Genomic DNA, 14,385 nt, shown 5'->3' with positions numbered 1-14,385 from the left:
AACGTCCAATGTTCATTTGCATACAGACATCTAAGAACGGGTACTAAGGAAATGCTGTAAAAGTGTCATTCTCATCGAACAATGTTATCAGGATTTCATTGAACTGCATACTCGGTGAAATATGTACGTACGTATGTATGTGGAAGTCGCTCTTTATACATACATATAGGTACTTATATCTATGTATATATGTATGTATGTATGTATGTATGTATATACATTCATACGTGCACGTTAAGTTATTAATACTTTTAATAAGTATATCCAAAGCATTATTTTCGATTATTTATCTACGTTCTGCTGAATAGAACAGATAGCTTATAATTAATAGAGCTACATAAGTACTTGTTGTTTTTTCTTGCCGCTAAAAAGGCGTGTCCTATACATTATAAATTTATATAACCACACGTGTATAACTATTTGGTGGGCTTGTCGCCGATTTGTAAATATGTATGTATGTATACTTGTATATTAACCAAACACTCGTTTCTTTTGTGTAGTTATAAATAATTAATGTTCATATTTACATATATGTATGTATACCCAGCGAATTGGACTGTCTCCAGATCTCTGCTAACTAGCCGCTTTGCTGAAGATGGAATTTTTTTGGTACTTATGCTAAATAAATTGTTTAGGGAGCGAAATGAAAACTCAGGTAGAATCTTACAGGAAAGTTTTGGCCTTTTAAGATTTACTTTGAATGCCAATTTTGGAGAAATTTATCGTTCTCACGTACTTGTTTTTAAATTAACGACACAAACATGAACGCACTTTTAAAATTGTTTGTTTAAATTTACGCATATTAAGAGAGGTAACCAGTTTCCTCTCCTAATGTGTGCAAATTTACACGCCGTGCGTATTATATTAAACACTGTCTGTTTAATTTTACATACCATATGTGTGGCGCAGAACAAATCTCAAAATTATTTATTGAACTCTAAACACTTATCGTTCACAATTTCACAGTTTACACGTAAAATGTTTAAAAATTGCTCTAACAATTTCTGATTTTTGAAAAAAAGGTCCACTCCAATGTACATATCCGCACATACGAGGACCTTCTCGGTCGGATAAAGTACAAGCGCTTCGGTAGAAGCAACTCCATGTATGCATATCGACCTCAAGGAGGTTAACCTAATGCGCCTTATTTCGATTCAGAATAGCGAAGTTCCACATAATTAAGCTGCATAGTTTCCGGAAAGCTTAGGCTATTGGTCAATAATGATGGCCCACGAGCCATCTCTCTCTTCTTCCCTGTATACAGTTTGAAAGCCACTGAAGGTTAGTCATGAATTAGTCAGGTTGTTGCCAGTTTTCTTATAAGGCTGTCTTTTGTCAGAGATTAATGTGCATTCATCAGCAGTAAGCGTGCGTCGCATCACTTTGCCCTATTCACTTCATTGATTGGCGGCCGCTGATAATGCACGGCATCTCCATACATACATACTACATATTTATGGTTAGTATAGTATGGAAAGGGCGTAACTCACATCGTCGCCGAAATACAAAAAGCCGTAACTAACACAAAATCCAAAATTCACTATTTGGTTGATTATGATGCATTTTATCGAATTATAATTCCCCACATCGTTTTATGCAATAAATCAATTTAGTTAGTTGTGTTCTTTTTGCATTTCAGCGACGATGTGAGATATGTATGTAGCTATACACTGATAAGACGACCGGTAGCGTCCAGCAATCTACACGGCAGGGTGAAATGGAGCGCGCCTGTCTGTACATTACTTTATGTACAGATATGTGTTTGTGTACTTGCATCTACCCTGCAGGGAATGCTATTAGTTATACCTTTCATGAGCATGAAATGGTATTCTAACTTTGGTCCGATGTCTGTTTGTATGCAATCTAGTGTCTCAATTTTCGAGATATCCGGATGAAATATAACCTATAGCACCCATCGAACCGATTTCTCAGATATAAGATTTTTCGCTATACCTCCTCCATTTATGCAGCTAGGAACATGCAATTTCTCTATTCTCACACATGATCAACAGTATACTTACAATGAAAATGTCTAGAGGATATTTTACTTTATTTGTTTAAATGCCTTTTTAATTTAGGTTTTTATTGAAATTTTTAATAAAATTTTTTTTTTAAGAAAAATACTTTTTTTTATGTTTTTTTAATGAAATTAGATTTTCAAATGTATATTTTATTTTGAAATGGAAATAATTATGCATATTAACTTAATAANACACGGCAGGGTGAAATGGAGCGCGCCTGTCTGTACATTACTTTATGTACTGATATGTGTTTGTGTACTTGTATCTACCCTGCAGGGAAAGCTACCACTAGAAGAGATAGACCCATTAAAATTTATACTTATACGATCAGAATGTCGAAGAAATTGAAAATAATTGTTTTTTACTTAATTCAATTTTTATCCCATAAGTATTTTTTTACATATGTTTTTTTAATGAAATTAGATTTTCAAATTTATATTTTATTTTTAAATGGAAATAACTAATCATACTAACTTAATATTAATAGATTGGCGCTTACACATAACGCACACCTAGATTTAAAGTGAGCTAACTCAAAATTCAGAGAGTGAGATTTAACTGCTGGTGTATCGTACAGATTTAACACAATTAATACAAAAACAGGTATAACAGTAGTTTTTTAGTTAATGTATATAATCGCGAACAAAAAAAAATATTTCCATTTATTGGATGTAAGTTCTATGAATTGACTTATGCAAAAAAGTCGCCCAAAATTTTATTTTATTTTTTTTTTTTAATTGATCGCACTTTAGTTCTAGGTGTGCCATATGTTAGTGTTTGATTTTGTCACACAAAGGGGAGGGTCCGAGCAGCGATTTTATTTTTATAAGAAGCTTTTTTTATGCTATAAATACACTCGGAAGTTTGCCATTGCCTGCCGAGGGCGACCGCTCTCAGAATTTTTTTGTTTTCTTTATTTTTTGATGTTGTGTTGAACCGAGCTGGAACCCCGCGGAATGGTAGCGCGCACTGCTAACCACTACACTATTGATTTAATTTGCAAAATATTAACCACCTCTAGAGCCGACATTTGCAATAAAACCAATTAATTGCGTTTTATTTTTGAGTTTAAAAATTGAGAAGCAGATGTCGCTAATCGCATTAGTACATACTTCCAAATGGTCGAACTGGCTTTAGCTCAGAATTACTAGTTAATGAACTGGTATTTTTATCGACTAGTTTAGTTTTTCACTGCAGGGTATCAATAGGGTGTATATGTACGTAGCCATTTGTGCGCGCGTATATGTTTGTAGGCACTTGCAGTAGGAAATTTATGAATTCGGAAAAAAGTGGCATTTATGTAGGTGTCAAAATATTAATGAAAAAAAAGCAGAAAAAGCAAAAAAAAAACAAAAAACAAAAATATAAATGAAAATGAGAATAAAAACATCTAATCTTACTCAAATAATTAATTTTATTTCTTTAGTTTGATTTAATTTCGCTCTTCAGGCTATAACCTTATAGCCGGCTATCACTTCGTTAGAGAAGCGTAGTCAGTAGTCAGTCTGTCAATCAAAGTGTAGGCATACACAATAGTAAATAGACAATAAAATATTAAACATATATGCATACATACACACGGACATACATATATGTATACATATTTAAGCAAAGAAAATAATAGAAATTGTCTATAATGCAAGTAAATATGTACGTAAAAGCATATACATACATACATACATACATATAGTCATATACATACATTAATAAATACATATGCTTGTATGTATGTATGCATAGATGTGCGCTTGTCTTTGCGACCGCTTTATAGGTTGTTGATTTTCGCTCACTGGCTTGGCCTATCGAATATCGATCAGTGTGATCAGTTTGAGTGCAGGTCTTGTGCGGATAGGTTGTGTATATGCATTAACTTAAATTCCGATTAGACAGTGCCTTCACTTTTGGAAAATAACAATCAAACAGTTAGGAGGGAATATTTAAATCCAACAATATGCCGAAAAATCGACGCTTCGATAGTGCAAATGGTATGAGTTGCATGTATACATATGTACAAATGCATGTACTTACATATGTAGATAGTGAATAAGATATTAGTAAAATAATAATAATGGATAATATTTATGTTAACCGAAAATAATAACAAAAAAAAAATTGAAAAATTTTTAAAAACTTTAAAAAAGTATTAATTTGACAATTATAAAAAGAGAAAAATTTCAATAAGGAAAAGTAAATTTCGATGTAGTTAAAATAATAAATCAATTAAATTGAAAACTCTTTTATACAAAACACACAATTTTTTATCAAAAACGGCAAAAAAAAATCTTAAGGACTAAAAACCAACAACCATATAAGCAAATGTAAATAGCAAAAAAACCGTTGCTCATTCTTAATTGTAAATACATAGTTGGGTTAACAAATGGAAAAGTGTAACCAGCAACAGCAGTTTACATTGCGAACATTGGCTTTGTAATCCGAAGTTGCTGCTCCAAGCAGTGAAATAGCAGCCAACACTTCTACCGCGTATAAATTATTGTTGTTAGTTCCCAATATTTTTCTTTAAAAACGGCCTAAAGTCCAATAAAATTGTTGTTTTTTGGTGATGCGCCCCAATGTCGGAAAAAACCAATATAAACCGAACTATGACACTTTTTCTGTAAAGCATTAAATCTTTGAATTTACAAGCAATATTTTAAATTAAAATTAAACGCAAGTGTGGTTCAATTTACCTTTTTATTAAAAGCTTAGTAAAATCATAAAAACTTTGTTTGAAATTTCATAATTTTTTTACATTACCTCAAGTCTTCTTAAACCACGTAAGTTTTATCTAAAATCCACCGTTACATATGGTATAAATTTTGAGTCATCCGAAATTTTTATTAGTTTTTTTTTAAATAAAGCATGTTTCTTTGCAAAAAATTCTGCTAAATTTTGAATAATGAAATGAAAATGCGCTATGAGCAGACACGTAAATACTTGTGCATACATGGCGTATGAGTAACATTCTGCTGCTGATATGTCCATACAAACAACACCGGATACAGGTCCGTAATCTGCGTTTTAAAATTAAGTTAGAGTGAGTCGGCCTTTTTGTAATATTTCAAAATTTTAAACCTTCCCTATAGTGTTATTAAAAAATTCTGAGTTAATAACCTAAAAGCTATAAAATATTTTAAGCATAAATACTTTTCATAGTAAAGTAAATAATATGGGTTTAAATGTGCTGCTTATCAAATCGAGCGAAAAAGGTATGTAGTATGTTTATTATGTTCAGTCATTTGCCCAGCAAAGAATGCGACCAGTTCAAATTGAATGCGGTATCTCTTGCACGTAATATGCGACTAATAACTTATTTGAATTCTTTGTAAGATATTAATATGGGACTAAATGCTTCCCTTTGCAGCGAAACGGGTTTTAAAAGCAATTTAAAAAAATAAAGAAATAAATAAAAATTGTAGGCAGATTCAAAACGAGGAGCCACACGAATACTGTGAATTCTCCTTCATACTTCATATATATTATTTACTCGTTAACTGGGCCCGTAGCAAAAATTGATCTCCAATTGTACCTGCATTATACCCGCATGAGATAAGTTGCGTTTGGTTAGCGCTCAATTATAGGCCACGGAAACTAATTCGTGACTAGTCTCTATGGAGATTAGTCGCATAATTTTTCGCAGGTTTACTGCAGAGTGGGACTTTCCGAATTGAGTAAATTCACTTGGCTGTTTTCCAATATCCAATACACGTTTCGAACTCTGGAATTAGAACACTGAACTGTAGTCAGACTCGAATCGCTCAATGCAGCTAATAAATTCTTAGCTTTGAAAATCATTTCAGTGAAAGAGCTGTATGTTTTGCAGTCAATCACATACATACATGTTCATATTTTTTTCAGACCTTTTGCTAACAAAAACGTTCTGCCATAAAACGAGTCAAGAATTTTGCTTAATGATTCCAGGCTCAGGTCTGAGTTAAGCCGTGTATATCGCATGCAGGCAGCATCATCTGGGTTCACCGTTCCTGGCCGACCTTAGGGAGGTAGTTTCAAATACCGACATAAGATGCCTGATGAGATTCGTCAGCGACACCAAGTGGTTCATCAGGGGCTTCTATCTATCACCTATGTGTGCCCCTAAGGCGGTAGCCACTTCAACCTACCTTACGACTCTGGTACTAATTTACTAAAGTGCTAACTATGCCTACATATATGTATACTGCAAACAGGCGCATCATTCTGACAATTGTGAGAAAGTGAAACGTTAATGACAATAACAACTTTCCAAAAAAATAATATTTTTAAGCAAACATATTTTGCCTGTTTTAATTCGTTTGCATGCAAATGCTCCCCCTGTAGTGGATATTCAAAACACTTGTCAGTAACAATGTTATGTGTTATCCTTTTGTTGGTTCTTTGTTTATATTTATGCACAATAAATGTAAACAAACTAAATGTTAATATTAACGTAAAAGTTAGTTTTTTTACCTTATAAGTTTTTAGTATACTTTTCGTTAGGCACGAGTGACTACATTGTTGTAACCAAATAAAAAACGCAATACTAAGTATTATTGTTATGCTCTACGTATTCCTTAATTAGGTACATTTTCTAAATTTTAAAATCTATCAATTTCAACGTCTCGATAGCAGAGAAACGTTTGGCACCTCACTGCCTTGTTGAGTAAAAACCCTTGAAAGTTAGAACTACCAGTTATGGACTAGCGTTCGAGAATAAGCACCTACATATGTATAGTGTATGTACTTAGTCTACGGTAGCGTTTGCAGCTACTACCGTAAATAAGATAAAAAGTGTGTTATCAATTTTTTTTTTTCATAATTGTTTACACATACGCTATACTAATTGAAATTAAAAGATTTTTAAAGTCATTTTTAGATGATAACAAAAAAAAACTTTACATTTCAGTTGTTACATTTAATAACTATTTATTATAGTGTCCAGTGTTGCCTTAAATTTTTGGGCCGACCGGTTAAATTTCTTTCAATTTTATATAACACAGTCCGATATGAACATTTTTTTCCGAGACCGGATAAGTCTAGCCGGAAAACGGCTAACTGGCAACGATGAGTAATTTGTATGATTTGCATTTAAAAATTTAGTACTAAGGAGCCCGCTAAAGCTAAGAAAGAGAAAGTGCCTTACAACATTATTAAACCTTAAGTATTAATCAATTTTTTTACAATTCTGTATACGAAAGTAATCTCCTCAAAAAATAAAGTAATCCGGAATAGTCCATAAAAAGTAAGAAAAGTTCTATGAAATTTCACATAGTTCTCAAAAAATTGCGAATAGTAAATGCGAAGATTCCCGAGAAACCACAACAATGATAACAAGAAGATCCTAAAAAAAAAATCGGCCTACACCCTGAGTCCAGAGTGTTTTTGCAAGGCAAATTTGAAAATATTTTTTTTTTTTTTTGGCGAGACGTAGATAGGGGCGCCTTTAATATATTTTCCTATACCTTCGGCATTTATAGTCGCATCTTAAGGTTTGATATATCGATGTTTTCGTCTCGAGCAGAGCATTTTTTTTTGTTCCAAAGTCCTTTGACCGCAAGTACTGCGTTCTAGTATTTATTAACCAGATCTTAATTTCCATCACCCTAACGTACCATCCTAAAGTAAGTAAATTAAAGCTTTCCAAAAATCATTATAAGTAATTTTGCTAAGGAAGTTTTTTATTATTTCTTTTGTACTAATTAAACCAGTTTTTTATTGCCGAATGTATGTAGGTGTGGCTGAAAAATGTAAAAATAAAAAGGTTCGGTAAAAAAAAAAATTATTTTCGAAATTGTCTCGCAAAAATACTTAAGACTCAGGGGGGTAAGGCGATTTTGTTTGTTTGTTGTCAAATATAAAGTTATTTAAGTATGCGCATCACTGGATACATACGTATCATACATACGTACATATATATGTATTACAATATATTTTTTTTCTGCGAAGTCACTATTGGGGCAAACAAGTTCAACAACTGCTACTACTTTTATACTAAGTATTTACGTAGTTTGATTTTGATTATTTTACAAGAAGCAATCAAGTGCGCAACTAACTTACTACGTATATAATGCATACATATACATACATACATACATGTAAAGATGTATTTTTGTAGGAATATATGGAGATGATATGTAGTCGTTTGTATGAGCTCATCTATGTTAAAAAGTATATTAACTTTTTGACCAATATACACATAATTAAGAACGACATTATGTATAAAACTGCGACTTAGGTAATAATAACTTCTCACATATTTAGTCGGTTATTTTTGCGGCTTCAAATAATAATTATTCTTTATACTCAGAAAAGAAATTTAGTAAGTGCATCTTCCGCACTTAAAAAAAAAAATTTCCAAATATTGTTTACAAATTGTTGCTGTGGTGAACACTTCTATTAAATTTTCATATATAAAATATGTACATACATATGTATGTCCACAATTGCGGCTTTCGCTTCGCATTGCTTGTAATTTCATCATCGCTACTAACTAAATAATTTGCTTCCCTGATATTGTTTACAATCAATTACTGCAATAAACTAGTTTTAAGCTTATTGACGAAGCGTTAAAATATGTATTATAAAATAACTTGTAAAATTAGACTGAAATATTTGTTCTATGCAACTGCGAAGTAAACGTATAAATATTTGCATAAATTTTTCGTTATACAAAACATATGATACACCCAACCGCATAACTACTATAGGAAGTGTAAGCCCAGCGGTGAAAAGCTATGTATGTACGTATGTAACTAATAGCTTACATAAGGATAGATTGAGCGTTGTGGGTGACGTACTAGACATAGAAAACAAGGGAATTGCACTGAGTAAAAATCTAGAATATAATTTAAGAGTACGAAATTTTCATTTCATCCGTCAGTGGCGCTAAGTTCAAACCAATTAATTTACTGCATTAATACAAATGTAAATATTATTCTACTGGGTATATTAGTCACGATGCTTTTTTACATTACTGTCACATGTTACATGCGTTTTACACCAGTTTAAAATGCAAATATTGGCATCTATTACATATGCACCCGTTTGAATACATAATTAGGTAATAAGGTGTGACCGATTACCTCTGAAGTCAATTGTTTTTAGTTATGTACATATATTTGCCTTTTCACTTTTAGCCAATACCAACTTCTAGGCAATATAAATACGTAGATAGTTTTGTACATTAGAGTGGTCCTTAAAAGATTCAACATTCAAATTTTTTTATGGTACACCCTTTTATTTTGCTCTACGCTCAAATAAAGACATCCACGAAAGTTTATAAATTAAAAGAGAAAGAAAAATTAAAAGAATTCAATTTCGTAAAAGAATCGAAGTTTGCACAGTTTATTTTATTTTAGAAAATTCAGCAAAATATCGGATGAGATCTTTATTCATTATATAAACTTTCTCTACAACCCAGAATACTGTGAAAAAATGGTTTGCCTGGTAACCACTGAATATTAGGATGCCGCACAAAAAAAGTTTATAATTTCTCATAAAATTCGGTAAAACTTTATAACTCTCAGCAAAATAGCTTTTCCCCAGTTCAATGCAATTCGTGACTAGAGTACTTGGAAAATACTTTAAAGTTGTTTTGTATATTTTTTAATTTTTAACCTGTCAACATGTTAGCTGATTGCTTCATTAAAAACTGGGTGTATACTGGAAGAACTTTTTTATCACGGTGGTAATTTCTTTTAAGACTTCAGCCAAAATATTTCGAAAGAGTAGTAAGATTTGCATTAGCTGGACTGAAAAACCCTCTTAAAATTAAGTTTCCCATGAACAAAATTCCGCAGCGCCAGCTCAAACTGATAAATTGAACACCTTATGATCTTTTAAGTTTATTGCTTCCCGAAAAGAAAAAAAGCCTAATCTAATTGTTTTAAATATATGCATGTATGTATGTTTTTTTTTATTTTTCTAAGTTCAACGAGAAAAAAATTTCAATATAATAATACCTATAAAATATTAAACTCAGAAAGACACGTTTGAATTTTCGAGTTTGCCTCCTATCAACAAGCTTGAGTTATCACTCAAGTTCGCTCTGAGGTATTTCATTGAACTTACTTCTCTACTGGTAGTCAGTCATGCACTTTATGCGAGCCATAATTAAGTTACTAAAGTGAAATATGTACACCNTTGAGTTATCACTCAAGTTCGCTCTGAGGTATTTCATTGAACTTACTTCTACTGGTAGTTAGTCATGCACTTTATGCGAGCCATAATTAAGTTACTAAAGTGAAATATGTACACTCACAAGCTTATCCACAGAGAATTCACAGAGCACACAATCAGTTCTAGGGCCTTGGCTTGTGTATGCTCGTCACTTTACTATTTTAATTCATTGTAAAAAAAAAAAAAAAAATCTGTAGTCAGTGGAAGATTTCAACAGCCTCTGTTGCAGTTCTTTTTGATTGATTTACTTAAACTAAAAATAGCATCTATGCTAAACTGTTGAGCTTATTTTTTTGACATCGGTTCAGAGTATNTCTAGGGCCTTGGCTTGTGTATGCTCGTCACTTTACTATTTTAATTCATTGTAAAAAAAAAAAAAAAAAAAATCTGTAGTCAGTGGAAGATTTCAACAGCCTCTGTTGCAGTTCTTTTTGATTGATTTACTTAATACTAAAAATAGCATCTATGCTAAAGTGTTGAGCTTATTTTTTTGACATCGGTTCAGAGTACTGCGCATTCAGATTCCGGACTTTCATAAAAGGTATATTAGTGCAAAATTTCCAATTTTTTATAAAGCCGAAAACAGTCTCTAAGCACATAAATCACACATCAAATAATCACAAATACTGTCCCAGCCTTTGTTAAAGGGTACTCATATCAGTTTTGATATCCGATAGGTGGCGCAGGAGTCGAGATATTTGAAAATCTCGTATTTATAGTCCTATTTGATTGATATTTAGAACGTATATTAACTGCATGAAAAGGAATAGCTCCAATAAAAATTTTACCGACAGGTGGCGCACGAGTCGATATATTTGGTATTTATGGTCTGATTTCGTTCACAGTTAGGAAGCTTGCCTTAAAAATATTTGTTTTTACAATTAACTTATTTGACTCTATTATATTTGACTTTATATTATTTTATTTTATTTTTTCATTTTACTGTATTAGAGCTAATGTTATTTAATTTAATTTAATTTAGTTTAATTTTGTTTTGTTTTATTACATTATATTTAGTTTAATTTTATTTTACTATTTCTTTTTATTTAATTAATTTTTTTCTATTTATTTTATTTCATTTCATTATATTTTATTTTACTTTACTTTAGTTATGCTTTATTTAGTTTTATTTATTTGATGTCAGTTTGCTTAATTTATTTCATTTCATACTTTTTATTTAAGTTTTATTTTTATTTTTTATTAGTTTTTTTTTTGTGATTGCATTTTAGTTTATTTAATTAAATTATTTTTTTTTTACTTTTTGTTTTATTTCATGCTTTGTTATATTTTGTTGAATTTTATGCATATAATTAAATAATGTACATATATAATTAATATAGTTTACTTTTTTGCTTTTTTATTTAAGTTGGTTTAGTTGAATTTGATCTATTTGATTTTGTTGTATTTTTAATTTTGTATGTTCTTTATTTTAAATCATTTTACTATCTATACATAGTATAAAGGAAAGTCGAGATTCTTTGTACGCGGTAATCTCGAAAACTACTGAACGGAGTTTGACGAGATTTCCTCTAATATACACTGTACCGACAGGATAGTGACCTTTTTTACTTAGAATTTAAATAGGGTTGCCACCTGTCTAAAAATCTGTAAGATCCGCACCGTTCGTTGGATTACAAAAGATAAAATGTCAAATGAAACGGATTGGCCTCTAGAAAAGCACTAATGTTATTTTTTTGTGAATGGGATTGCCACCTGTTAATAAAATTACTATATTTGATCATAATAATCGTGGGCATCAGTTCTGCACCGTCACTGTCAAATGAAAGGACTTAGCCTCTAGATGTGCAATAATGTATTATTTTACTGAGTAGGGTTGCCACCTTTTAAAAAGGTTAACGATTTTCGCCGTTCGTTGGATAACAAAATAAGATACCAAATAAAAGGGCCTGGCTTCGCATGTACAAAAGCTTCATTTGTTAATAGGGCTGCAACCTCTTTAAAAGTTACTGTCTTCTATACATAGCATAAAGGAAAGTCAAGATATTTTGATCCACGCTAATCTCAAAAACTACAGAACGGATTTATACGAGACTTTTTAAGTATAATGTGTATGGATAGGAATATTATCTTTAGTCCTTATCCTTAGTATAGTGTCTCAATATAGATCCCCATTGTTCGCTGGATTACCAAAATTGAGGTGTCAAATAAAAGGGCTCGGCTTTTAGATGTTCAATAATGTATTCCTTTATAAGTAGGGTTGCCACTTTTTTAAAATTATAAGATCTATTTTTTTTTGTAAAAACTGAGGTACCAAGTGAAAGGATATGGTCTCTGATGTGCAATAAGTTTTAATTTTGTTGTTTGCGTGGGTGGTGCCCCCACCTATTTAAAAATTATGTATGTATAATACTCGAGGGTATTTTTTTAATCACATTAGATTTGCACATTTCATTCCATTTAAAAAAAATGAGGTGTAAAAAAAATGGTCTGACCTTCCGATTTGCAGTAAGGTTTTATTTTCCGAAGAGGGTAGCAACCTGTCCGAAAAATTAAAAATTGTGGGCTGTTCGTTAGATTACCAGAAATGAGGTATCAAATGAAAGAGCTTGGCCTCCAAATGGGCAATTATATATTATTTTTTAGTAGGGTCGCAAAGTGTTTAGTTGTCAATCGCATCTTATTTAATATGTACACATTCAGCGTGTGGCGAAGCCTCGCGCATATGTGGCCGGCTAGTATTTCTATATTTTAATAATTTAGTCATATTTTAAATTACTCTACTTTGTTTTCTTTTCTCTAGTTTGATTCAATTCACTTATATTTCACTTTGAATGTATTTTTCTACATTGTATTCAATTTTACATATTTTAATTTATTTTCTTTAATATCATTATTTTTTTTAATAATTTTCACCTTATTTTATTATATTTTTCTTTGTTTACTTTAATTTGATTTTCTTCTATTTTATTTCATTTTATTGTTTACATAATGCAATAAAAATAACATTCCAATAATTTTTTCTTCAAATCTTCTCCGCTTTTAGGTTGCCTGGGTATGGGCATTCGTCATTTTGAAACCTTCCTTCTGTTCCTCGCCCTCTCTGTTGCCTATTCGTTGCGTGTCAACTTATCGATGGCCATTGTTGCTATGACTGACAAAGAATCCGCCAATCCAGATTTCGAGGTGAGTATTCCATATGTACGTATAAAAGGGTGCTTCAAAAAAAAGTGCGGGTTTTTCGAACGAAATAATACAATTTATGTTTTTTTTGGACTTCCTCCAAAACATTTCGGTAACAGATTAAGATTTAAGTGAGCTAGACCAATTTGAAAATACATCCAAAACTCTTATTAGGTATTTTTTAGTTGTAAGAAATTTTCAAAATGTTTACGCAGAGCTTTAATATTCAACTTTTTTATCATCTGGGAAGATTTTTCGAAAAAACTATCTTACGACCTATATCCTTGGAAGTATTTTCAAATTAGTCCAGTTCACGTAAATCTTACTAAATTTTTTCGGAAATATTTTGGCGAAAATCTTAAAAAACAATACATTTTATAATTCTGATGGAATAACAATATCGATTTTTTTCGCATGCAGAGTGATGCACCCTAATGTACACATACCTATTTTACAATGAAATGAACTAAACTCCCTCTCTCTGACCTTTGCAGGAGTTCAGCTGGAATGAAAAGACAAAATCCCTTTTACTCAGCAGTTTCTTCTGGGGCTATGTCATAACACAGGTGCCGGGTGGAGCTTTAGCGCGCAAATTTGGCGGTAAAACTACGCTGCTCTTTGGCGTTCTTATCTGTTCCATACTGGCTGTACTCACACCCATTTGCGCGAGGATTGGCGATTGGCAGTTAGTATGCGCACTTCGTGTTGCACAGGGTCTCTGTCAGGGCATGGTCTTTCCATCGACGCACACACTACTATCGCAATGGGCTCCCATCGAGGACCGTGGTCACTTTACCACCTATTGTTATTCGGGCTCGCAATTCGGTACGGTAGTTATGATAGCGACAAGCGGTGTGCTCGCTTCCTCATCGATGGGTTGGCCAAGCATCTATTACTTTTCGGGTGGCATTGGCATTGTATGGGCGGTAATTTGGTTCTTTTGGGGTGCCGGTTCCCCAGCGGATTCTAAATTGATTTCGCCCGAAGAAAAGAAATTCATCGAACAATCGATTGGCAACAGCAGCAGCGATGATCATAGTGTGCCGGCCAGTGTGCCATGGTTGAAATTCTT

The 14,385-nt window shown here is 32.2% G+C and overlaps 1 protein-coding gene across 1 annotated transcript in view; it reads left to right on the top strand.

Annotated features, from left to right (window-relative positions):
- Positions 1–14,380, top strand: part of LOC108369804 (putative inorganic phosphate cotransporter) — a gene marked incomplete at its 3' end in the record, with an annotated part of 37,540 nt that extends 23,160 nt beyond the window's left edge. Inside the window, exons 2-3 of the mRNA XM_017624995.1 lie at positions 13,177–13,316; positions 13,808–14,380. Coding sequence (XP_017480484.1) covers positions 13,177–13,316; positions 13,808–14,380 — 713 coding nt within the window. The remainder of the gene's footprint in view (positions 1–13,176; positions 13,317–13,807) is intronic.
- Between the last annotated feature and the right edge of the window lie 5 nt (positions 14,381–14,385).

The sequence above is a fragment of the Rhagoletis zephyria genome, unplaced genomic scaffold (genome assembly GCF_001687245.7).
Source record: "Rhagoletis zephyria isolate East Lansing unplaced genomic scaffold, Rhagoletis_zephyria_1.1 Rzeph_scaffold_03854, whole genome shotgun sequence".
Classification (NCBI taxonomy): Eukaryota; Metazoa; Arthropoda; class Insecta; order Diptera; family Tephritidae; genus Rhagoletis; species Rhagoletis zephyria.
Note: the sequence above shows the minus strand (reverse complement) of the source record. Positions and strands in the feature narration are given on the sequence as shown.